Source organism: Medicago sativa, chromosome 3 (assembly GCF_051527215.1).
Source record: "Medicago sativa cultivar Bolivia chromosome 3, Bolivia_mono, whole genome shotgun sequence".
Lineage (NCBI taxonomy): Eukaryota > Viridiplantae > Streptophyta > Magnoliopsida > Fabales > Fabaceae > Medicago > Medicago sativa.
Genome location: NC_140751.1, coordinates 46,426,683 through 46,453,235, shown reverse-complemented (window position 1 = coordinate 46,453,235; position 26,553 = coordinate 46,426,683). Strand labels below are relative to the sequence as shown.

General features: G+C 36.7%; 1 protein-coding gene and 3 long non-coding RNA genes across 10 annotated transcripts; 3 read left to right on the top strand and 1 right to left on the bottom strand.

The window, feature by feature from the left end:
• Positions 1-4,329: 4,329 nt before the first annotated feature.
• LOC146937760 (uncharacterized) lies at positions 4,330-7,077 on the top strand. 3 transcript variants are annotated; one of them, XR_015031030.1, is made up of 5 exons: positions 4,330-4,650; positions 4,802-4,898; positions 5,229-5,314; positions 5,420-5,583; positions 6,889-7,077. It is a non-coding gene; the product is annotated as an uncharacterized LOC146937760 (long non-coding RNA). The 3 variants fall into 3 exon arrangements; XR_015031031.1 differs by having other exon boundaries at positions 4,339-4,650; positions 5,464-5,583; XR_015031029.1 differs by lacking the exon at positions 5,229-5,314 and having other exon boundaries at positions 4,334-4,650; positions 5,347-5,583.
• An 830-nt stretch (positions 7,078-7,907) lies between these two features.
• On the top strand, positions 7,908-10,481 carry LOC146937759 (uncharacterized). 3 transcript variants are annotated; one of them, XR_015031028.1, is made up of 5 exons: positions 7,908-8,054; positions 8,206-8,302; positions 8,633-8,718; positions 8,868-8,987; positions 10,293-10,481. It is a non-coding gene; the product is annotated as an uncharacterized LOC146937759 (long non-coding RNA). The 3 variants fall into 3 exon arrangements; XR_015031027.1 differs by having other exon boundaries at positions 8,824-8,987; XR_015031026.1 differs by lacking the exon at positions 8,633-8,718 and having other exon boundaries at positions 8,751-8,987.
• An 830-nt stretch (positions 10,482-11,311) lies between these two features.
• LOC146937758 (uncharacterized) lies at positions 11,312-13,885 on the top strand. Of its 3 annotated transcripts, none has more exons than XR_015031025.1 (5): positions 11,312-11,458; positions 11,610-11,706; positions 12,037-12,122; positions 12,272-12,391; positions 13,697-13,885. It is a non-coding gene; the product is annotated as an uncharacterized LOC146937758 (long non-coding RNA). The 3 variants fall into 3 exon arrangements; XR_015031024.1 differs by having other exon boundaries at positions 12,228-12,391; XR_015031023.1 differs by lacking the exon at positions 12,037-12,122 and having other exon boundaries at positions 12,155-12,391.
• An 11,381-nt stretch (positions 13,886-25,266) lies between these two features.
• LOC146937757 (uncharacterized) lies at positions 25,267-26,104 on the bottom strand. The gene is made up of 2 exons (XM_085749514.1): positions 25,726-26,104; positions 25,267-25,655 (listed from the first exon to the last, which is right to left on the bottom strand). Exons 1-2 carry the CDS (start codon positions 26,102-26,104, stop codon positions 25,267-25,269), a joined length of 768 nt encoding a protein of 255 aa, XP_085605640.1.
• Positions 26,105-26,553: the final 449 nt, after the last annotated feature.

Sequence of the window (26,553 nt, the reverse complement as noted above, 5' to 3'; positions counted from 1 at the left end):
TGGAATTTCAGTTGTTATATTTTATCTATAGCAACCCTCATTTCTGTCGTTGCTAAAAGTGACCGTTGCTATATGGCAAATTTCTTGTAGTGTAAGAAAGGAATAAACAAACACGAGTTACTGCGCTATTGGAATAAAATGGATTCAACCAACGTTGGGCATACCTATTTCAATCTCTCTCGCACTCACTCTCTTGATTGACCAGATATATGCAACTTGTATTTACCTAAAAGCGCTCATATGCGATTGCACACAACTCTTTTGAAATACTCTTGATATTTAATTAAATTCTAAAAATGTATAAATATTAAAAATCTTGAGGGAGACCTTTGAGGTTCATCTTCCTCTAAAAAAAAACATGAGGTCCATCGCTATTCTAACCCTCTACGTATATAATTACTATATAATTGAAAATCAAGCAATTCGGCTCTAATAGTTGCTGAGCTCCACCAAGACCGAATTATTTAAGAGGACATAAGTTTGTTTCGCTTGACTTACCTCCCACCAAACTCTGAAATATCAAGATTTCTTTCCCTTGTAAATCAGAGAGTTACCAAAAAATATATATATATAACTTATTATATAAATCAATATAGTTTGTAATGCCCCAATAAATACAATAATAGTATTAGTAGCTATGTAAGCACAAAGAAATGACAAACATGGGTGGTCCTTTTACCACATATAGTCTAAAAACTCTATTGAGTCTTAAACCCAAAATAGAATGAATGTCAACCACCTTACCTGCCTTATCTCAAACAAATATTATAAAGCATATTCTAAATAATCGAAGCATTAAGAAACATTAATTTATATTAGATGAAGCCAAAAACAGCTGCCAGGCCCTCTTCATCAAGCTACTCTCAATCTCTACTCAATATTGCTAAAGGCTTAAAATAATTTTAAGATAAGGATCAACTTTTGAAAGTTTGTGGCACAATGATGATCTATGTTGAAAAAGAAAATCAATTATTTTACAACTTGTATAAACATAACAACTAAAGAAACATCATGCTAACTTGAGTTTCTAGAGAATACTCCTCTCAGATTGCGGAATTGATTGATTTGTAGTAAAGTTAGTTGATCGTGGACCTCGATTGATTGTAATTTTTGTGGTGATTCTACCTTTAACCATAGTTTTTTTAAGGAACCTTAAATCATATTTGTTAATTACTTACATGTATTTTTGCCCCACAAGTTTATTTTTCCCACTGTTACATTTCTCTCATTAAACTTTATTTCTTGATATTACAAAATCAAATTCTGATCACACCTCATACTCAGCCCATTTGAAATTTCATTGTGTTGTTTTATGTGAATTCGATTTTAAGGGCTCATCAAGGTTAGAGCCGACCTCAAGCCTCAAAATCAACAACAAAAGTTAAACTCACGATTTTATAAGTGAGTCGACTCCATACTAAGTAAGAGAATCTTCATTGGTTTTTTCTTGTCTTATTACTCTATCAAAGTTAGAAGAGGAAAGAAGAGAAAGTCGGGTATTTGTAAATGGTATTGGGTTGAAGTTTAACTTTAATTTATTCTTGTTTCAGTTCACCATCTAGCCTTAGAAATTCCACTTGCTTTTCATCAGCTGTCTGAGAGTACTCAAGTTATTAATTTAGCTATTTTGAGGATACCTAAAGTCCATGAAGGGAAGAATAAGTTCAGACAGAGAAATTAGATTTTTAATTGCCCTCCATCACATTTGTCAAAAAAGAAAAAGGAAAAGAAAAAAAAAGTAAATAGGCAATTTCCCCCCCGAAATTGTAAGTTTCATCAATTACCCCCCTGAAATTAACAAAACTTCAATTACCCCCCTGAAATTGCATAACGTTAATCAATTTACCCCTTCCGTCAAATTTTTCTATTAACTGTTTACGGTTATGATCAAATACCCCCTTGAAATTTTGCACTTATGTGCAAAATGCCCCCTGAACTTGAAAATTTATATTTTTTTTTTTATCATTGACTCAAAAGATATTAAAGGCAAACAATTAAGAATTATTGATCATATAAATCTTTATGGAATGTATGTTTATGCAGCTATTGGTCATATAAATTTTTATTGAAGGTATGTTACTCTCATGTGTTTTAAATATATACATATATAGAAGACTTTTTTTACACAAGTTGGTAATTATGTTAGAGTATGCAGTCATAAAGTACACAAGTCTTTGATAATTGTGTGTCCATAAAGAAAATTCATAGGTTAATATCTACAGAAGGAAGAAGAAACAAGGCTTAGGTTTGTGAATTTGCAACTTAATTAATGATATAATTTTTATAATGCAGGAAATGCCATATCTATTAGCTGCAGCATGTTAAATAGACTATGTCACAGATCTTCTGCATGAAACCGGTAGATCACATTGTCCTACAAAGTTATGTCATAGATATCAATTTTTTGCTGTTATGGCATTCTTGTCTTGGTTTATTTCAACAACTTATATCTTTTTAATGTTTGGTTTTTAGTTTTACCTTCTTTGTAAAAAAATTATCTTGCTCCTTGTTGATAAATATGAAATATGAATGAAAAGGCTGCACATGACAAAACCATTATTTCACTGGCATATATTCATTCATGTTCTCGTGAATAGAATTTTGATGACAATAGGTACAATATACTACTTGAAGAACTGAATGTATGATTTTTGGTAAGGAAAAAAATATAAATTTTTAAGTTTAGGGGGTATTTTGCACATAAGCGCAAAAGTTCAGGGGGGTATTTGATCATAACCGTAAACAGTTAACAGAAAAATTGACGAAGGGGGTAAATTGATTAACGTTATGCAATTTCAGGGGGGTAATTGAAGTTTTGTTAATTTCAAGGGGGTAATTGACGAAACTTACAATTTCTAGGGGAAAATTGCCTATTTACTAAAAAAAAAAAACTGCCCACCTTTTTCCTTAATCCAGCGATAAATTGCTTTTATAGAAGCCTTAATTAATCCATATTTCTGAATTATTTGCCAAGTGTTCCTGGATCTTATAATATTGGTATTTCAAAGATGAAAAAGATGCACCGAAATGTATTTACGACTAATGTTTCAAGAGAAATGTTAGCAACACACCTTTTAACACACACTTTCTTTGATTGGTTAAAATTCACACGTGATCTACCAAATTTATATAGAACCCACATGATTTGGTGGGACCCATATGAATTTTAACCAATAAAAGAGAATGTGTTTGAAATTGTATGTTAAAATGTGTTCTTAGCATTCATCATGTTTTAAATATCAATCCAACCAACTGAAATGAAAAATAGTTAAATTATCAATTGATTTTATTTTAATTATATTCAACGCCGTCGTCTCTAACATTTTATAAGTCTTTGACTAAGTTTGAGAAAAGGGTCGCTTAAATCTTAAATAATACGATAGATCATCATTGAGAATCTACAATTGTTTTACAATATATATATATATATATATATATATATATATATATATATATATATATATAAACTTCAACTTTATCAGGAAGTCATAAGATTGTAGTTTCTTCGATCATTTTGAGATGCAAAATTATTTCAAATGTCTTCAATTCCTCAAATATATTTTTCAAAGAAGCAATCCACATATCAACAACAATAAGAAAATAGTTGATTCTTATGAATTTTCTATCAAATAATAAAATGTGTTCATTGGCAGCGGCCTCCTCACAGGGCCAGTCCAAGGCATAGGTCGAGGGAGCGACGACCTAGCGCCCATGCCGGTAGGGGGACCAATTTTTTTAAGGAAGGGGGTGTATATAGAAATATTTGGTTTTTGGGGGGTATATGTAACACCCACGTCGTGGCTTTCGATATCCCGCTAGGTGGATACGAAAGGTTCCCGACCTAAGGGGAACGGTTTAAGCCGCAAGGGACCCCCACGACAATAGTAGGAACCGAAACACATCGGAATGAGAGGGATCCGGAGGCCGTGTAGGTATGGGACTACATGGTTGAAGGAAGGCTTATAAGAATTGTTAGGTACTACCCATATCAACAAGATGAATCTTCTTTTCGGGAGCTCAATCCATAGGAACTCCACAGTTAAGCGTGCTTGGCTTGGAGTAGTACTAGGATGGGTGACCTACCGGGAAATTTCCTGGTAAGCATGTGAGTGAGGACAAAGCATGTTGAAAAGACTCGTGTTGGTTTGTGGGGTTAGTCGGCAATCCTGTAAGCAGTCTGGGATGTTACACTTGGTATCAGAGCAGACCTCTCCCAGTACGGTGTGTGTAATACCCCGCATATAAAAAATTCAGTATCAATTATTTTATCTGGTTTTATTTAGAGAAGGGCAAAATGGTAATTGCGCATGAGACTTTTCGGACCGAATCATATTATTCCAACGGACTATTGAGAATGGAATTTACCGCTTAAAACTTTTACGACATTTAATTGGATATTTTAGTTTGAAGAATAGTGTCGAAAAGGGTAATTTGGTAACTTCATGGCACTTATATACAAGATATTTTCCCTTATTCCTATCCATTATTCATTCCCTCTTACCTCACAAAAACACATTTTTCTCCCTCCTTCCTTCTAGCTCACGAGCTCTCTCTCTCCCTTTTCCAAATATTTCTCAAACTTCACCAAAACCTTGCTAAAGCTCACATGTAGTGGTTCCAAAGTGATTCTTGGCATATTCTAACTTTAAGGTATGTTGAACATCTCTTCCTCCTCCTCTAGTGGCTGATTTTCCTTTTCCCATCCCTCCTTTGTGATGTTTTGCAAAGTTAAGCTCATGGGTATGTTGAATGTTTGATTCTAGAATTTATTATGTGCTTATGGTGGATTGTTGGATGCTAGGGCCAAGAATTTGAGTGGGAACTCAAAGATGGAAGTTAGGGTTTGAGCAAAGATGTGAAATTGGGGCTTGTGGCATTAATGGAAAGCTTGCTTTGAGGTGAATTTCTTATTATGCTTTGATATTTTAGAAGTTGTGTGTAGAGATTGGAATGAAGGTTAGGATTTGAGATTAAAGAAAAAAAATTATTATAGAAAAGTGATTTAACAACCTTGGTGAATTGTGGTAGATGTATCTTGAGCTGTAGTTGTTGTTATAAGTGATTATGCTTGAAATTTATGGTTTTTGAGACGAAATTCGTATGGCATATATGTGATATTTTGGTTATGGTTTTGGCCGTGTATCTTGGAATTGAGTAATTATTAGATTTTTGGATTCTACATTTAATTCCCTTCGATTTGGATATAAATTTCATGTGTTTTGGATTAGTGATGACCTCGGAAAGTGCGTTTGAAGTTGAGTAAATTCTGCTGGATTTTTGGTTACGGGTTTTGGAACAGAGCTCCACTAAAATGGTAATAACTTTCTCTCTGTAACTCCGAAACAGGTGGTTCTTGTTGCTATGGTTAGCTAACGAAATTACCGTCGTTTTGGCACTGGTTTCACGAATTTTGATTCAGTATTGAAGTCATGAGACGATTTTGAAGTATGGTGACTGATGCAGGATTTGAGCTGAAGACATTGTTTTTATGTTAGTTTAAAGAATGCTTTTACGGCTTAGGGAAAGGTTTGAGTGCAGAAGCTTGGTGTGGGGAAAGCTTGAATAGATCTCAGAACTTTCATGGTGAGTTCCATAGATAGTTTTCCTACCCTTGGGAACATGTGTTTATGACTTGTAAGAAAAATATGAAATTAAGGATTTTATGTATTAAGATTAGTTGCCCTTTTTATGCCATGCTTGCTAACATGTGAATACTTGTTGTAAGGCTGTTTTACTTTTAAATGTTCTCTTGAGAATAAAGCAAGCATTTAACATGTTGGTAAAGCATGACATACGAGAGATTGATACTCATTATGTCTGGGTAGCATGAATTATGGAAGGGATTGAATGTAGAGCCTCGACATAGTTTGTCGAGAACTAGAAAGATAGTAAGAATCCTAAGTATGATAAGACGCGAAGTGTAATCTCTTCGCATATGAATTAGAATGATTAATCAAACATGTTAAGACGTGAATTGATAATTAATCTCTTCACATATGTAAGAATGAACAACTATGAAGTTTACCACTAATCGGATCGTTTAAGGTTCCGAGGTAAATAAGTATGCATGAATCGGTTTTACCTTTCATGATATGTTAAGATTATGTTTAAAATGAGTAAGTAGGTGACATGTCTCTTGATATCCACACCAGGGGTATACAAGGGGTTCTCATGATGGGAACGATTTAAGCCGTAAGGGACCCGCATGTCACTGAGTAAGCAAGATGTAGGTGTTCGTGTCTCTTGATATCCACGCTAGGGGGATACAAGAGGTTCTCCAAGGGGAACGATTTAAGCCGCAAGGGACCCGCACGACACCGAGGGAGTCCGATGTGCCTTAGCTAGGTTTTCATCGGTTATGTAAGGGAAAGTACTCGGGGTTACTCCACCCGGGGCTCTCCGTAAAATGAACTCAGATAATATGTTTGTTCAACGCTAACCAAGAATGACCCTGACTTTATTTATGATTATGTAAGAAAGAATTCATGTACGAATATGTTATAGAGCAAGAGCACGAGATGCTATAGAACAAGTAAAGAATGTTATGCAGATGACGATCTTAGGTTCCCCTAATCGTCCGGTTTAGGACTGTGTCATGAATATGTTAAGTTAAGTTGATGCGTTTAACGTATCTTGAGCTAGCGGTCCTAGGATCCCTTGACCGCCATGACACGTATGATAGTAAGCCTATAACAAGTAAGATGAATCTATGACGGCTCTAGTATGCACAACCGTCTAAGTATGAAAGTCCCCACACACGTATAATCAACCGTCAGGTTGTAAAGTAGACACGTGGTGACCATAGGTTTCCCCTGAGGTTACCTATAGCCTAGGATTTAGGGGAACTCACTGAGACCTTATGTCTCATCCCAATCCTATTTGTTTCAGATAAGCAGGTTGGATCGCAAGCTTGTAGCCGGATGGATATTTCAGCAAGTGCTCGTTCGTACCCGCTGCAGAATGATTATGGATTTCAAGAATGCTTTTATTATATTTTAGACAAAAGGTGTAGTAATGTTATTGTACGAACGTGTATTGTTGTATATTATATTCATTCGAAGATTTTCGTGTTGTAAATTTTAATGTATCCAGTACTAAACTAACGCACATGCTAGACTTTCTAGATACGTCTAGTATGGGTGTTACAGTGTGGTTCGGGGACGAACCAGGCGGAAGCTGGTGGGCATGTAACACCCACGTCGTGGCTTTCGATATCCCGCTTGGTGGATACGAAAGGTTCCCGACCTAAGGGGAACGGTTTAAGTCGCAAGGGACCCCCACGACAATAGTAGGAACCGAAACACATCGGAATGAGAGGGATCCGGAGGCCGTGTAGGTATGGGACTACATGGTTGAAGGAAGGCTTATAAGAATTGTTAGGTACTACCCATATCAACAAGATGCATCTTCTTTTCGGGAGCTCAATCCATAGGAACTCCACAGTTAAGCGTGCTTGGCTTGGAGTAGTACTAGGATGGGTGACCTACCGGGAAATTTCCTGGTAAGCATGTGAGTGAGGACAAAGCATGTTGAAAAGACTCGTGTTGGTTTGTGGGGTTAGTCGGCAATCCTGTAAGCAGTCTGGGATGTTACACTTGGTATCAGAGCAGACCTCTCCCAGTACGGTGTGTGTAATACCCCGCATATAAAAAATTCAGTATCAATTATTTTATCTGGTTTTATTTAGAGAAGGGCAAAATGGTAATTGCGCATGAGACTTTTCGGACCGAATCATATTATTCCAACGGACTATTGAGAATGGAATTTACCGCTTAAAACTTTTACGACATTTAATTGGATATTTTAGTTTGAAGAATAGTGTCGAAAAGGGTAATTTGGTAACTTCATGGCACTTATATACAAGATATTTTCCCTTATTCCTATCCATTATTCATTCCCTCTTACCTCACAAAAACACATTTTTCACCCTCCTTCCTTCTAGCTCACGAGCTCTCTCTCTCCCTTTTCCAAATATTTCTCAAACTTCACCAAAACCTTGCTAAAGCTCACATGTAGTGGTTCCAAAGTGATTCTTGGCATATTCTAACTTTAAGGTATGTTGAACATCTCTTCCTCCTCCTCTAGTGGCTGATTTTCCTTTTCCCATCCCTCCTTTGTGATGTTTTGCAAAGTTAAGCTCATGGGTATGTTGAATGTTTGATTCTAGAATTTATTATGTGCTTATGGTGGATTGTTGGATGCTAGGGCCAAGAATTTGAGTGGGAACTCAAAGATGGAAGTTAGGGTTTGAGCAAAGATGTGAAATTGGGGCTTGTGGCATTAATGGAAAGCTTGCTTTGAGGTGAATTTCTTATTATGCTTTGATATTTTAGAAGTTGTGTGTAGAGATTGGAATGAAGGTTAGGATTTGAGATTAAAGAAAAAAAATTATTATAGAAAAGTGATTTAACAACCTTGGTGAATTGTGGTAGATGTATCTTGAGCTGTAGTTGTTGTTATAAGTGATTATGCTTGAAATTTATGGTTTTTGAGACGAAATTCGTATGGCATATATGTGATATTTTGGTTATGGTTTTGGCCGTGTATCTTGGAATTGAGTAATTATTAGATTTTTGGATTCTACATTTAATTCCCTTCGATTTGGATATAAATTTCATGTGTTTTGGATTAGTGATGACCTCGGAAAGTGCGTTTGAAGTTGAGTAAATTCTGCTGGATTTTTGGTTACGGGTTTTGGAACAGAGCTCCACTAAAATGGTAATAACTTTCTCTCTGTAACTCCGAAACAGGTGGTTCTTGTTGCTATGGTTAGCTAACGAAATTACCGTCGTTTTGGCACTGGTTTCACGAATTTTGATTCAGTATTGAAGTCATGAGACGATTTTGAAGTATGGTGACTGATGCAGGATTTGAGCTGAAGACATTGTTTTTATGTTAGTTTAAAGAATGCTTTTACGGCTTAGGGAAAGGTTTGAGTGCAGAAGCTTGGTGTGGGGAAAGCTTGAATAGATCTCAGAACTTTCATGGTGAGTTCCATAGATAGTTTTCCTACCCTTGGGAACATGTGTTTATGACTTGTAAGAAAAATATGAAATTAAGGATTTTATGTATTAAGATTAGTTGCCCTTTTTATGCCATGCTTGCTAACATGTGAATACTTGTTGTAAGGCTGTTTTACTTTTAAATGTTCTCTTGAGAATAAAGCAAGCATTTAACATGTTGGTAAAGCATGACATACGAGAGATTGATACTCATTATGTCTGGGTAGCATGAATTATGGAAGGGATTGAATGTAGAGCCTCGACATAGTTTGTCGAGAACTAGAAAGATAGTAAGAATCCTAAGTATGATAAGACGCGAAGTGTAATCTCTTCGCATATGAATTAGAATGATTAATCAAACATGTTAAGACGTGAATTGATAATTAATCTCTTCACATATGTAAGAATGAACAACTATGAAGTTTACCACTAATCGGATCGTTTAAGGTTCCGAGGTAAATAAGTATGCATGAATCGGTTTTACCTTTCATGATATGTTAAGATTATGTTTAAAATGAGTAAGTAGGTGACATGTCTCTTGATATCCACACCAGGGGTATACAAGGGGTTCTCATGATGGGAACGATTTAAGCCGTAAGGGACCCGCATGTCACTGAGTAAGCAAGATGTAGGTGTTCGTGTCTCTTGATATCCACGCTAGGGGGATACAAGAGGTTCTCCAAGGGGAACGATTTAAGCCGCAAGGGACCCGCACGACACCGAGGGAGTCCGATGTGCCTTAGCTAGGTTTTCATCGGTTATGTAAGGGAAAGTACTCGGGGTTACTCCACCCGGGGCTCTCCGTAAAATGAACTCAGATAATATGTTTGTTCAACGCTAACCAAGAATGACCCTGACTTTATTTATGATTATGTAAGAAAGAATTCATGTACGAATATGTTATAGAGCAAGAGCACGAGATGCTATAGAACAAGTAAAGAATGTTATGCAGATGACGATCTTAGGTTCCCCTAATCGTCCGGTTTAGGACTGTGTCATGAATATGTTAAGTTAAGTTGATGCGTTTAACGTATCTTGAGCTAGCGGTCCTAGGATCCCTTGACCGCCATGACACGTATGATAGTAAGCCTATAACAAGTAAGATGAATCTATGACGGCTCTAGTATGCACAACCGTCTAAGTATGAAAGTCCCCACACACGTATAATCAACCGTCAGGTTGTAAAGTAGACACGTGGTGACCATAGGTTTCCCCTGAGGTTACCTATAGCCTAGGATTTAGGGGAACTCACTGAGACCTTATGTCTCATCCCAATCCTATTTGTTTCAGATAAGCAGGTTGGATCGCAAGCTTGTAGCCGGATGGATATTTCAGCAAGTGCTCGTTCGTACCCGCTGCAGAATGATTATGGATTTCAAGAATGCTTTTATTATATTTTAGACAAAAGGTGTAGTAATGTTATTGTACGAACGTGTATTGTTGTATATTATATTCATTCGAAGATTTTCGTGTTGTAAATTTTAATGTATCCAGTACTAAACTAACGCACATGCTAGACTTTCTAGATACGTCTAGTATGGGTGTTACAGTGTGGTTCGGGGACGAACCAGGCGGAAGCTGGTGGGCATGTAACACCCACGTCGTGGCTTTCGATATCCCGCTTGGTGGATACGAAAGGTTCCCGACCTAAGGGGAACGGTTTAAGTCGCAAGGGACCCCCACGACAATAGTAGGAACCGAAACACATCGGAATGAGAGGGATCCGGAGGCCGTGTAGGTATGGGACTACATGGTTGAAGGAAGGCTTATAAGAATTGTTAGGTACTACCCATATCAACAAGATGCATCTTCTTTTCGGGAGCTCAATCCATAGGAACTCCACAGTTAAGCGTGCTTGGCTTGGAGTAGTACTAGGATGGGTGACCTACCGGGAAATTTCCTGGTAAGCATGTGAGTGAGGACAAAGCATGTTGAAAAGACTCGTGTTGGTTTGTGGGGTTAGTCGGCAATCCTGTAAGCAGTCTGGGATGTTACACTTGGTATCAGAGCAGACCTCTCCCAGTACGGTGTGTGTAATACCCCGCATATAAAAAATTCAGTATCAATTATTTTATCTGGTTTTATTTAGAGAAGGGCAAAATGGTAATTGCGCATGAGACTTTTCGGACCGAATCATATTATTCCAACGGACTATTGAGAATGGAATTTACCGCTTAAAACTTTTACGACATTTAATTGGATATTTTAGTTTGAAGAATAGTGTCGAAAAGGGTAATTTGGTAACTTCATGGCACTTATATACAAGATATTTTCCCTTATTCCTATCCATTATTCATTCCCTCTTACCTCACAAAAACACATTTTTCACCCTCCTTCCTTCTAGCTCACGAGCTCTCTCTCTCCCTTTTCCAAATATTTCTCAAACTTCACCAAAACCTTGCTAAAGCTCACATGTAGTGGTTCCAAAGTGATTCTTGGCATATTCTAACTTTAAGGTATGTTGAACATCTCTTCCTCCTCCTCTAGTGGCTGATTTTCCTTTTCCCATCCCTCCTTTGTGATGTTTTGCAAAGTTAAGCTCATGGGTATGTTGAATGTTTGATTCTAGAATTTATTATGTGCTTATGGTGGATTGTTGGATGCTAGGGCCAAGAATTTGAGTGGGAACTCAAAGATGGAAGTTAGGGTTTGAGCAAAGATGTGAAATTGGGGCTTGTGGCATTAATGGAAAGCTTGCTTTGAGGTGAATTTCTTATTATGCTTTGATATTTTAGAAGTTGTGTGTAGAGATTGGAATGAAGGTTAGGATTTGAGATTAAAGAAAAAAAATTATTATAGAAAAGTGATTTAACAACCTTGGTGAATTGTGGTAGATGTATCTTGAGCTGTAGTTGTTGTTATAAGTGATTATGCTTGAAATTTATGGTTTTTGAGACGAAATTCGTATGGCATATATGTGATATTTTGGTTATGGTTTTGGCCGTGTATCTTGGAATTGAGTAATTATTAGATTTTTGGATTCTACATTTAATTCCCTTCGATTTGGATATAAATTTCATGTGTTTTGGATTAGTGATGACCTCGGAAAGTGCGTTTGAAGTTGAGTAAATTCTGCTGGATTTTTGGTTACGGGTTTTGGAACAGAGCTCCACTAAAATGGTAATAACTTTCTCTCTGTAACTCCGAAACAGGTGGTTCTTGTTGCTATGGTTAGCTAACGAAATTACCGTCGTTTTGGCACTGGTTTCACGAATTTTGATTCAGTATTGAAGTCATGAGACGATTTTGAAGTATGGTGACTGATGCAGGATTTGAGCTGAAGACATTGTTTTTATGTTAGTTTAAAGAATGCTTTTACGGCTTAGGGAAAGGTTTGAGTGCAGAAGCTTGGTGTGGGGAAAGCTTGAATAGATCTCAGAACTTTCATGGTGAGTTCCATAGATAGTTTTCCTACCCTTGGGAACATGTGTTTATGACTTGTAAGAAAAATATGAAATTAAGGATTTTATGTATTAAGATTAGTTGCCCTTTTTATGCCATGCTTGCTAACATGTGAATACTTGTTGTAAGGCTGTTTTACTTTTAAATGTTCTCTTGAGAATAAAGCAAGCATTTAACATGTTGGTAAAGCATGACATACGAGAGATTGATACTCATTATGTCCGGGTAGCATGAATTATGGAAGGGATTGAATGTAGAGCCTCGACATAGTTTGTCGAGAACTAGAAATATAGTAAGAATCCTAAGTATGATAAGACGCGAAGTGTAATCTCTTCGCATATGAATTAGAATGATTAAGCAAACATGTTAAGACGTGAATTGATAATTAATCTCTTCACATATGTAAGAATGAACAACTATGATGTTTACCACTAATCGGATCGTTTAAGGTTCCGAGGTAAATAAGTATGCATGAATCGGTTTTACCTTTCATGATATGTTAAGATTATGTTTAAAATGAGTAAGTAGGTGACATGTCTCTTGATATCCACACCAGGGGGATACAAGGGGTTCTCATGATGGGAACGATTTAAGCCGTAAGGGACCCGCATGTCACTGAGTAAGCAAGATGTAGGTGTTCGTGTCTCTTGATATCCACGCTAGGGGGATACAAGAGGTTCTCCAAGGGGAACGATTTAAGCCGCAAGGGACCTGCACGACACCGAGGGAGTCCGATGTGCCTTAGCTAGGTTTTCATCGGTTATGTAAGGGAAAGTACTCGGGGTTACTCCACCCGGGGCTCTCCGTAAAATGAACTCAGATAATATGTTTGTTCAACGCTAACCAAGAATGACCCTGCCTTTATTTATGATTATGTAAGAAAGAATTCATGTACGAATATGTTATAGAGCAAGAGCACGAGATGCTATAGAACAAGTAAAGAATGTTATGCCGATGACGATCTTAGGTTCCCCTAATCGTCCGGTTTAGGACTGTGTCATGAATATGTTAAGTTAAGTTGATGCGTTTAACGTATCTTGAGCTAGCGGTCCTAGGATCCCTTGAACGCCATGACACGTATGATAGTAAGCCTATAACAAGTAAGATGAATCTATGACGGCTCTAGTATGCACAACCGTCTAAGTATGCAAGTCCCCACACACGTATAATCAACCGTCAGGTTGTAAAGTAGACACGTGGTGACCATAGGTTTCCCCTGAGGTTACCTATAGCCTAGGATTTAGGGGAACTCACTGAGACCTTATGTCTCATCCCAATCCTATTTGTTTCAGATAAGCAGGTTGGATCGCAAGCTTGTAGCCGGATGGATATTTCAGCAAGTGCTCGTTCGTACCCGCTGCAGAATGATTATGGATTTCAAGAATGCTTTTATTATATTTTAGACAAAAGGTGTAGTAATGTTATTGTACGAACGTGTATTGTTGTATATTATATTCATTCGAAGATTTTCGTGTTGTAAATTTTAATGTATCCAGTACTAAACTAACGCACATGCTAGACTTTCTAGATACGTCTAGTATGGGTGTTACAGTGTGGTTCGGGGACGAACCAGGCGGAAGCTGGTGGGCATGTAACACCCACGTCGTGGCTTTCGATATCCCGCTTGGTGGATACGAAAGGTTCCCGACCTAAGGGGAACGGTTTAAGCCGCAAGGGACCCCCACGACAATAGTAGGAACCGAAACACATCGAAATGAGAGGGATCCGGAGGCCGTGTAGGTATGGGACTACATGGTTGAAGGAAGGCTTATAAGAATTGTTAGGTACTACCCATATCAACAAGATGCATCTTCTTTTCGGGAGCTCAATCCATAGGAACTCCACAGTTAAGCGTGCTTGGCTTGGAGTAGTACTAGGATGGGTGACCTACCGGGAAATTTCCTGGTAAGCATGTGAGTGAGGACAAAGCATGTTGAAAAGACTCGTGTTGGTTTGTGGGGTTAGTCGGCAATCCTGTAAGCAGTCTTGGATGTTACAGTATATATAGTAAAGTTCACCGAAAAGTCCCAAATGTTGACATGATGAAGGGCTGGGCTTAAGTGTGTTAATGTTTTTGGCCCTTTTGGCTCGATTTGCTATATATATCCCATATAGCACAATGATTTCTATATACACCCTCCCTATAAATTTTTTTGGTTATCCTTAGAGCAACATTAGGGCTGGTTGGTAACACTTAAATTGCTTATAGATAACAGCAACAATAAAGAACAAGTGGGTGAAGTAAAACTTAGCTCACGGCAACTATAGAAGATACGGCAACTAATTCTACTTTGTACCAACTATTGTCCTTTTTATTATTTAAATATTGAAGCTAAAAGAGTGCAACGGTAATAAATTGGCACTGTCCTATTTTTTTTAAAAAACCAACGTCATATCAATTTTAATTTTAATATTATATATTTATCATTATTTACAACTTGTTTTGGTAAAAATTATTGAAATAATTTTTCTACAACTTCAATAATTAATATTTTTTAAATTTTAATTAAAATATTTAAATTAATATTAATTCGGAATCAAAACTAATTACAAATAAAAAAAATATAAACATGTGGGGTCAAGTTTGAGTTCTTTATAAGCAGTCACCATTAAAGTAAAAGCTACTTAAATCAACTATAAATTCCTTAAGTCCTACTTGGAAATTTGGCCCCACAAAAAGTAACTTAGTTCACCCACTTTACTTCACCCTAATAAAGATGCTCTTAATAATGTGCAAAAAAAAAATGTTATCGAAGAAATTGGTGATATTTTTTTTGCCCTTTGTTCCTAATAATTTGCCTCACGAATATTAAAAATGATATTTATTATCCAATAAATTGGGATAATTTTCATAACAAAACAAATTTTAGTTTAGTTGAAAATAGAGCTACTAGAGAGATTAATCTTAATCTTGTCTTTCAAAGATTCCAAAAAAATAATTTACTCCCTCCGTTTCAAAATGAGTGTCGTTTTAAGTGTTTACACACATATTAAGAAATACAATGATTAAAAGAAAAAGAACGATTATTTTACCAAATTATCCTTATTAACTATTGGTTAGTTTTAAAAGTAATACTTTGGAAGTAGTGTGCAGAGTATTAATTGGAGGGTACAATTGAAAAGAAAAAGTTATTATTGCATTGGAAACTGAAAGTGACATTCATTTTGAAACAAATTTTGTTTGCTAAAGCGACACTCATTTTGAAACGGAGGGAGTATATCATTATTATAATGTCAACTTTCTTGAATTGATTGAAATGATTGCATAATTGATTTGATAATGCAAGATAATGAATTGAATTTGATTGGAGAATTGAATTGACACATTCATGATTATGAAACCGATGTGAGACACATTTGAGATCATGTGACCCACTCAACTTTTTTGGTTTTGTTGTTTTTTTTTTATCAATAGTTGTATTTGACATACGATGTTTTGGGGTGCTTATAATTCAGTCTACTTTGCATGTGTTATTGTTCTCTACATCTATGGTATTTTATTTTGTTTTGGTGTCTATTTAGTATTTGATTTATTTTCATATGTTGCCTAATAAATATTTATTTGGTAGTAAAAAACGAAATAAAAAAACTAAATGAAGAGCTAATAAAAACACAATAATGAGCTAAAAAATTTGTGATGTATTATGTAAAGGGTCCTTTTTATCATATTATGCATAAGGTCCATAAAACTCTAAGAACGGCCTTGCCTCCTCGTGGTCAAGTCAAATGTAATGTCGACGCTTCATTTTCGACACGAAATAAGACTGGTATATGTATATGTGTTCGGGATGAGGATGTTACCTTTGTGCTTGCTAAAACTATTCTGATCCCGACTTTGTGCACAGTCAATGTAGGTGAAGCCTTGGGTCTTTATTATGCTACAGAATGGCTAAGTGACATGAGATTCGACAATGTAGATTTTCTTTAGACTTAAAGCTTACGGTGGATACTTTCACCTCTCATGGCTCAAATATTATTGAATTCAGAAAAATTATTACTGCCTGTGGACAATGTAACGCCCTATTTCTATTAAAGCGATAAAACACGCGAATATAACAAATATTCAAGAAATAGACGTTACGTCTAACACAAAATCCAAATTCAGCATACATATATATATAATATCTCAACAGTCGCAGCGGATACAAATCAAATAACTCCAACATATACATGCCATGGTCAAATACAACCTCAACTAAAAATCTTCCAAGTCCGACAAGTGGACAACATCAACCAGATAAAATAAAAACCAACAAGGCATAAAAAGACTCTACGACCTAATCAGAGCCTAGAACTACGACTCAAGACGATAACGGAGAAAGCTCCCGCTATCGAACACTCACCACAAAGTAACTACTCCTGCACAGCGTCTACCCATCCATACAGACAGGTAGGCGGCAAAAACCACTGGGGGTAAGCATTACATTAATCATAATCAACATATGAAAACATAAGCATTCAAGGATTCAAGCATATCACATAATCATAAACATCCCTCCTAGAATACTAGCATCATATGATTATTACCCCTCATTACTTGCATCTCAAGCTATCACATTATCTCCATAGCATAACAGACATATTCAATCTCTAAACAAGTCATCGACATAAGCTCGTCATTTATCAACATCAATCAATGAAAATAATACTCACCTCATTACTCATCTAGCATGCTTAACTCAACAAGTACAATCCATCATTTCAAAGTTATAAGCAAGCAATCATCATCATCAAAGAAAATCGCCACATCATATACATATATACATATACAAATCTCACCTCATCATTATTGCTAAAATAATTATCCTCAATTGATTCACCAAGTGTATAAGCACAAATAGGCAAGACATGCAATTAGAGCATAGATCATTTATTCACAACCATCAACAAAATCCACTAATGCACATATACACCAATCCATATAATCACAACATTCTCCAAATTTCACCAATGCACAATTCACCAAGTCACATATTCAAATATGACACGACTCATCAACTAATCAAATGCATGCAATGTTCTAGACTCTTCTAGATGCATGTGGTACCAAACTCCTCCAAGGTCGTCACCTTATGATGCAACAAAAACATCATTATCAACGACTATAATCAACGGCAATATAGATACAAGTATCCGGTCAATGATAATATGGATATAACATCCGACACGACATATGATGCATGAACATATGACTCAAATCCACCATGCATATGTTCATAACAAGTCAACGGCTATAATCAACGGCTATAAACAACGGCAATAATCAACGACAATATCAACATATAGCTTTATTATAAAGTTCAACAACTTCATTCTATACAACATATGATAACAAACATCATATTCATCACTTAGCAGTCATTCAAACATCTTCTTACAATCATATCAAACTATCCATATAGGATTCATAAATCATCCGTCTCATAAAACCATTTTCATCAAAGTTCGTCTCTAATTTCACCATTTAAAAAAAATGAAGCTTTTGAATTAAAATCAAGTAAACAAGATTCAATGCCTCAACTAAGTATACCTCTAGGCTACATACAAGTGCAGTAGAGCATACAATTACGTTTCACCGGCTAAACACAACGAAATCATGAAATCACCAAGTTCGTCTCTTGGTATCATTTTGCAAAACCAATTCTTTTACAAAACAAAACCAAGTTAGACTCACCACATCATAGATTAAATACTCTCAAACCCCTTAATTGAACTCATAATACATAAGTTTTGAAGTTTAGAAACCAAACCATAAGTTTTGGGATGACTTGGAAATAGTTATGCTAAGTGATCTTTAATATTTCTCCAAGACATACTTCAAGTGTTTTCATCATAACTCAAAATCCACAAAACAATTTCAAGTCAAACCAAAACCATTGGAAAGCTAACAAAATTAGCTAAAACTTTCATGTTTACCCAAAAGGCCAACTCAAATCAGAAAAGGGGTGAAAAACACAAGAATGCAGCAAAAACCGAAGTCCTGACAGCACTCAGACGAAGGCACAACAAAACAGTCACCCATGAGGGGCTGTCTTGCTGCGCCCAGGCGTTGAAAATCTGCGCCCAGGCGTGGGCAGGCAGTAGCCAGTGACCTGCGCTGCAGCTCTGTGCAGTCCTGGTTTTTCTCGGTTTTACCGTCCGTAAAAACCCAACCGTTAACCTGATTCCAATTCCGTTTTCGCCTACGTTTTCTATTCAATAAATCCTATCATATTTTACTGAAAAATCATATTTTCAAATCTCAAAAACAGCTTATCCCAGAATCACTTATTTCCCAAAAACACTTAAAATCACTTTTACTCAAAATCCCAATTTTCTCCAAAACCATTCCTCATTACCAAATGTAGTCGATGATTTTTGGGTGTCAATCCATTAATTGGTTTTGAACCTTCAATCGTTGGACTTTTCGATCTTTATTCGTGGGAAGGGAAAAGATGAATTAAAACCCTTTTTTAAAGACTTTGGATCCGGGGGTTGGTTTCGATAGAGGAAGGTGTTAAGTACCCCTAACGACCACGGTACTCCGTGGGAACTTCTTTCCTAACTTTATCTTTATGCTAAATCATTTTTACTTATTTGAAAACTTTATTGCTTAAAATCTAAGTGAAAGAATGGAGGGAGAAGAAGTATGATTTTGTTGTTTTTTATTTGATTTGGAAGGATAAATCATTTGCCTACATACCCTTAAATAAAAGGGATCAAAACCCAATGTAGTTCATTCTTAAAAAATATTTTTGGTGAGTTAGGTTGATTTTAATTTGTTTTTGAAAATGGTTTTAAGAAGGGTTGCGAGACCTCAAGGTATAGAAGAATAAAATGGTGTGAAGTTGGTCAATTTTAATTAAGAAATTTAGTCTAAGTTCAATTAAGATTCATTAGAAATTTGATTAAGAAAATAAATGGAAAAACAACTTGGATTTGGATCCAAGGTTTATTAAGAAAATATTTTGACTCTTTGCTTATTTGATTTTTTGAGATAAAAAGATTTTTCTAAACTAACGGAAAGCTAGCGTAACGACGTGAAAAAATAAAGCGGGCGTAAAGCGATAAATAAAGCGGTGTTGTGTCGGTGTTTGTGTCGGTGTGTGCAATTACTACGCTATTACATACCATCCTAAATCCATTCTAAGACAAGAAATAAAAATGCTCAAAATAAATTACATCAATACCTAAAATACACATTAATATCATGGAATTAAAATAAAATGCAAACATAAAGAAAATGCATGAGATCATACTAGAATTAAAGCAAACATGATATAGCAAGATGATAAGAAACTTAAAAGCATAATATACTAGAATAAATTACCAAATAGAACGCATGATGTTAAAAAAAAAAAATTAAAGCAAGGCACAAAGTATAAATTGGAATACTAAAGCAAAATCAACAAAGGATATTACGGAGTAAAAAAAGAATTTAAGATGCATGAAATAATATTTTGAAATATTAAAGCAAAATAAAAGTCATGGAGATTAACGCATTAAAAAAACTTGGAATAAGGTCACACAAATGAGTTAAGAATGCATGAGTTAAAATGGAATAATAAAGCACACAAATAATAAAAACAGTATGTAAATGATTGAATCAAAGCATATAATTTTTGAAGAGTTGAAGAAAATAAAATTTAAGTGACAAGAGGTGCAAAACACAAAAATAGTGGTGAAATAAGTAGGGCAGTAAAGCTTTTCAAACAAAAACTGATCATGGGTCACTGGACGGGTCGAACCGGCCAATAAAAGGGTGGGTCACTAACTTGGCTCAGGCAGGAGGGATCTGGACCATCTGATGAATCAGAAGATCCAGATTACATCACAGCAGACTCATCATAGCCACTAGATGGCAATCAAAGAATCACAAAGCTAGGGAGCATGGTAAAGAGCACGTACGCGCACGCGTGTGATCCATAAGAAGTATAAAAGTGGAGAGACAGCAAAAAACACACATAACACACATCAATTCTCTCTCTAAAAACACAACACAGACTCTGCCTTCTCTCTAAGAAAGGCTGAACAGAGAAGATGAAGACGAGAGCTCCGGCGCGGTGGTGGCCGGCCAAGGACGGCGCCGCCGCCGCGCCGGAAGTTTTAACTTCCTTTTTTTAAAATTTTTTTTAATCAAATCGAATCTTCTTTTTCTTCTCTGATCGGATCCATGCTTAAAATTTTCAAAACTTTTCTCAAACGTCCTAGATCTAACTTGCAAAATCAAGACAAAACGGAGAAACAGATATATCTCTTTCCTTGTTCTTGGTTCGGCTTTGTTCTTTTCTTTCTACAACCTCGTTGTTGATTCCGAATCCGGTTTTGGTTGTTGATGAACCCGGATTTGTAGTTATCTTTGTGCTTGTATGGAACTCGGTTTCCTTCTTCTCCCTTCTTTTCAGTCTCGATCCCAGCTCCTTCTTTCTTATTATGCTTCGGTTCTGGATCTTTGCTTGAAACGGTTTGAATTTGTTGGATTCGGTTTGGATCGAAAATGGTGTATGGATTTGTGAAGGGAGATGAAACCGGTGGTGTTGTTGTTATGGATCGATACTGATCTTTTTGTTGAGTTTTGGAATGGTGTCGATATCTGAGATGATTGTCTATGTTACTTGATGAAATTGAGTCCGAAAATGATTATTGAAAAAAAAAATGTTCATGGAGTTCGTGTGTTGTTCATAATTTTTATTTATTTTTTTGTGTGTTTTGATCTGTAAAAATGGACAGAGAATGGGAAATTAGGGTTTGTGTGATGATAGGCTGCGGCTGATTGATGTGTCAGTTTGTGAATCGTGATTTCTGTGCAGCCCCCTTTTCTGAGCCAATGATTGCTGCTTAAATAGTGCTTTTTAGGTCTAACTCTGCAGGTGAAAAAGGACAACAATACCCTCACAAGGGATCACATGGGAGTGGACAGCTAGACACTAAAACTTGGACCAAAAGAAAAAGATTTTAAACTAAAAACAGAATTTAATAAATAAATAAATAAAATATGAAAATTAAAAGATAAAAGGCTAAAAATAAATGAAATGAAATCTAAAAGGGATAAAGAGATTAAGAATTTACTAATTAATACAGAAAATAAAAACAAGATAATAAAACAGTTAGAATTGTCCCTTCGGTAACAAAAATGAGGTATTTTAAAATACCTCTCTGCCGAAATTCCGTCTAAGACGAAGAAATTACCTGGCGTTTAAGATACGAATAAAAACTTAAAAACAAAGAACAGTGGTCAAAATTTGGGGTATGACAGATGCCCCTATTTAAGTTTCTTCGTCACAGGGATTTAAAAGATGAAATTTTTAAATCAACGAGTCGAAGAGACTTAAATACTAAGTACACCAAATTTTGATCAGTTGAAATGCTGAGAATGCGATGCTTATGAATATAATGATATGAACGCATGTGATGCAATTATGAATGCAAAGACGACGAAAATAAACTGATTGGGGAACAAGCTGATAGGTCACTGGGGAGGAAAGACTGCCTATTACCTTTAGAATTGATAAAGACAACATTGCAAGAAAGACAAACTCACGTCTATTACCATCAGAATTGGTAAAGACGACACAGGGTAAAAACAAACTGCTACCGGTACACGGATAGCTTAAACAAGATACCGGGGAGCTGAAAAGCATTGGTAAAATGATTGTTTGACACAAAGGTATTTGCGGGCTATTAACCTGATTCAAAAAAATTTGCAGGCTATTAACCTGGTTCAAAAAGTATTGGCATGGTATTAACCTGGTCCAAAAGGTAATGGAAGGGTATTAACCTGGTAATAGGTATTGGCAGGGTGTTAACCTGGTCCAAAAAGCAATGACATTGGCAGGGGAGTAACCTGGTCCAAAAGGTACAAAAGGCATTGGCATGTGATTAACCTAGTCCAAAGGGTACAAAAGACATTAGCAAGGTATTAACCTGTCCAAAAGGTACAAACGACATTGGCAGGTGATTAACCTAGTCCAGAAGGCACAAAAGATATTGGCAGGGTATTAACCTGGTCCAAAAGGTACAAAAGACATTGGCAGGTGATTAACCTGGTCCAAAAGGCACAAAATATTGGCAGGGTATTAACCTAGTCCAAAAGGTACAAAAGACATTGGCATGTGATTAACCTGGTCCAAAAGGCACAAAAGATATTGGCAGGGTATTAACCTGGTCCAAAAGGTAAGTGAAGACCAAACTGAAGGGATACGACCAAACAAGACTACAAGTGATATCTCTGGATCAGACACAACTGGGGATGACACTTTTGAAGTACAATTGAAATAAGACACAAGGTGGTCAATGCAATCAAGTATGAATGGTATTTGTATGCAAGTTATGTGTGCATGAATGTTTATATGTATGAATATGTATATGAATGAATGTATGAATATACGAATGAAGCTTGTGTGACTTGTATGACTGTATATAACAGGTGAACTCGATGAAACAAAACAGGACAGATAAGATGGGAGATGGACAGACATCACAGTACAAACACTCGTCAATCTTCATTGGGGATAACATTACTGGAGATGAGTTAAACACTGTCGGGGTAAAGCCCATACTCAGACCATTGGTGGGGGCACTACTCGTAATCACGCCACTGAAGGGAGAATGCCCCATAACCAAATCACTTGAAGGGAGAAACAACCCATTAATCAAACCACTGAAAGGAGAATGCCCCATAATCAAACCACTTGAAGGGGTAAAGCCCAATAATCAATCCACTAGGGGAAACAGCTCATCAATCAACAATTTGGCAGAAGTCGCCATCTCTAAGGGATAAAATACATCAATCAAACCACAGATGGGAGACACCTTCAATCAAACCATAGGCAGGAGTCGCCATTTCACGGGGTAAAACTCATCAATCAATCAATCTGGCAGAAGTCGCCATTTGTATACCAGCACATAATACATTTTGTCATTTGACCCACTTGAACTGTGATGCCTCTGTCTTTGTTTTTTCATTTTTTTTTGTATATTTTTTTTTTGTTTTTTTTTTGAAAAATCCCTAACTTTTGCCTGGACCGCCCTTTCGGGTTTTCAATCCACCGGGAATATATATTTTTTGTATGCCCCTAATTTTTGCCTGGATCGCCCTTTCAGGTTTTCGATCCATCGGGACGCTCATTTTTGGCTTAAGCCGCCCTTTCAGGTTTTCGACTTAGCGAGCTCTTTTTTTTTGTAATTTTTTTTTGTTTTTTTTTTATAGCGGTCATCTCACAGCCTTTGGTCACACTTAACTTGAAGAGTTTAACTGTCCTTGAGACGGATGTTGATGTATATTTCACTTACTCATAAGTTCAAAGAAGATGTACCTGTCGTTTATGCATTTCAAAAAACATGAAAAAGTTTGAAATTTTTGTTTTGCTTTAAGTATTAACATCAAAAATGGAAGAAAATTTTGCAAATAGAACAAATGAGAATTTCTAGTAAATGGAGTGGTGGCATGCCGAAGGCGTGGCTCCACGGATTTTAGAAGTTTGGAAAATGGTAATTATATGGGAAAAGGTACATTGAACACAATAACTGCTATGCTCCCTAACATCTCTGAATTCCACTGTTCTGAGTCTTTCATTTGCAAATGCTTCATATCGGAGGTCCTTTGACAGTTAAAAATGCCCCAGATGAATCATATTTGATTTAATGCAGTTACGTTGCCATAAGTCGGAGATCTTTTGACGGCTGAAATGCCCCAAGTGAGTCATGTCCGACCAGATGTAGTTACTTTGTCATAATCCTTAACTTTTGCATAGGTCACCCTTGTGGGTTTCAACCTATCAGGATAAACATTTTTCATCTTTTTTTTCATTCATATTTTTTTTATATGTCTCTAACTTTTGCATGGACCGCCCTTTCGGGTTTTCAGTCCATCGAGAAACTCTTTTTTGCCTAAGCCGCCTTTTCAGGTTTGCGACTTATCGAGCTTTTTCATTTTAACAAAGTATTTCTTGACTGCACTGGTATTCATAGGACATACAAGTTTGTCACCATCCTTTGTAATTAGGCATTCATTGCCCCTGGACTCAGGTAACACATTTTTTAGCACAAAAGCCACTTTCTCGGCATTCACAGGGGACGAGCCTTTTTTGTCGAATACTTTCTTTTTCCTTTTGATATAACTGTCCACGACATACGGCATTAACACTTCTAAATTCAAACAAGCTTAGCTTTCATTGGAACTTCCGTTGACGGGACTTTGACCTCTATGTGAGGCACTGCCTTTATATTATATACTGAGGGATGGTGGGGGGTTACCCCTGTTAGAGTGTGCACTTGAAGTATAATATCCCTGCAAGGCAGATGGTAGCATCTCGTGTCAGTCTTTGTACATGAAAGTCCTCATCTAGACAATCTTTCTTGATATTTGCAGCTTTGATGGCGAAGATGCCCCAGTAGGCGAGAAATCTCGTCGGAAACTTTTTCATCATCCTCCTTTCCTTCAGCCTCGGATACAAGGAACTCAAGATCGAGAGAGAGTACAGGGATAAAGTGTTCAACGGGTTTATTAATGCATGATTTGATTATTGATATAAACATTTTGATTATGCAGGTATATGGAAATGATTAAAGAAAAAAAAAGAAATTTTTGGGTTTTTTGTATTACCATTTTTCCAGAAAAAACACAAAATAAAAAAACAAAGTCGGAATCAAAGCGAACTTTTAATTAATGATGAAAATACATAAAGCAAAAAACCCTAAACAAATTCACCTCCGTCTCGGGTGGGACGAAAGGATTTTTTTTGAAGAACATAAAGCAACAAACAAACATATTAATTAAACAAATAAGTAGTAGAAATAAACATCAACAAAGACCCAATTGCAGCTAATCATTCCATGTATCAACATCAGGTTCCAAGATCCGATAGCGAATTAACTTGCACATTCAAAAATCAAACTCTTCGAAAGGTAGGCCCTTATCTTGGATCAGCTTCTGAACTACAGTCCTAAAAGCAAAACATTGCTCAATGTCATGACCTGGTGCCCCTTGATGGAATGCACAAAAGAGGTCGGGCCTATACCCAGCTGGCAACTGGACAAGGTTCTTCTTAAGCAAATGAGGAAGCAACTGTGCATACTTCATGGGTATCGGATCAAACTGTGGTTGTCCTGGAGCCTGTTGTTGGGGCTGTTGTTGATATTGTTGAAACTGGGGCTGATAACCCGAACTTTGAACATCATTTATGATAGGCATAACAGCGGCAACAGGGTGATAAGCCAGATACTGTTGTTGAGGCTGACTTTCCACTACACTCATTTCCTGGTCTTCCTCCTCTGAAACATCAATGGAAACACCTTTTTTTAACCAAACGTCCTTCGTGGACCCCATCTTCAATAAGCATACCGGTGGTCATCATTTCTTTGAAGTTCCTGAGTGGACTTGCAACCATATACTCATAATAGAACTGATCCAGAGTATTCAGGAAAATGTTGGTCAACTCTTTCTCATTTAGAGGTGGACGGACTTGAGCGGCAAAATCTCTCCACCGTTGGGCATATGCTTTGAAGGATTCATTATCATTCTGGGTCATAGCCCGCAGTTCATCTCTGTTTGGGACCAAGTGCAAGTTGTAGTTGTATCGTTGGACGAAAGCCTCACACAAATCACCGAAAGTTTTGATATCAACCTTGCTCAGACCCATGTACCATATCAGTGCGGCACCAGTCAAGCTATCTTGGAAATAGTGGATAAGGAGTTCATCATTACCTACTTGAGCAGACATCTTTCTCACGTACATCACCAAATGAAGCTCAGGGCAAGTGTTTCTTTTGTACTTCTCAAAATCAGGGACCTTGAATTTGGGTGGTATAACGACATTGGGAACCAAGCAAAGATCATAAGCATTTTTCCCAAACAGTTATTTCCCACGGAGAGCTTTCAATTCCAAATGTATTATGTCAAACTTTTCTTCCAATTCAGCTATCCGGTCGTATGCAACTGCATTTTCTGAGTGATAGATTGGCCCAGGGTCCTGCTGAGTAGTATGAATCAACGGTGATGAGTAAGTCATAGTAGCTTGAGGGAGCAAAGGGCCCGGTTGAGGGATAGACTTTGTCTGTTGCACAAAAGGAGTTTGAACCTTGGAGACACCAGGACAGAATACTTCACCCGAACTTAAATGTGTACTCCAAAGATAACCTTCCAGCATAGCATGTTGAGGAGTGATAGGCG

Excerpts from the sequence above, each read along its gene's own strand:
- LOC146937757 (XM_085749514.1), bottom strand. The coding sequence starts at position 26,104 with ATGTCTGCTCAAGTAGGTAATGATGAACTCCTTATCCACTATTTCCAA. Across the intron at positions 25,656-25,725 it reads CAAAGAAATGATGACCACCG|AGGAGGAAGACCAGGAAATG; the intron begins GTATGCTTATTG and ends TTGATGTTTCAG.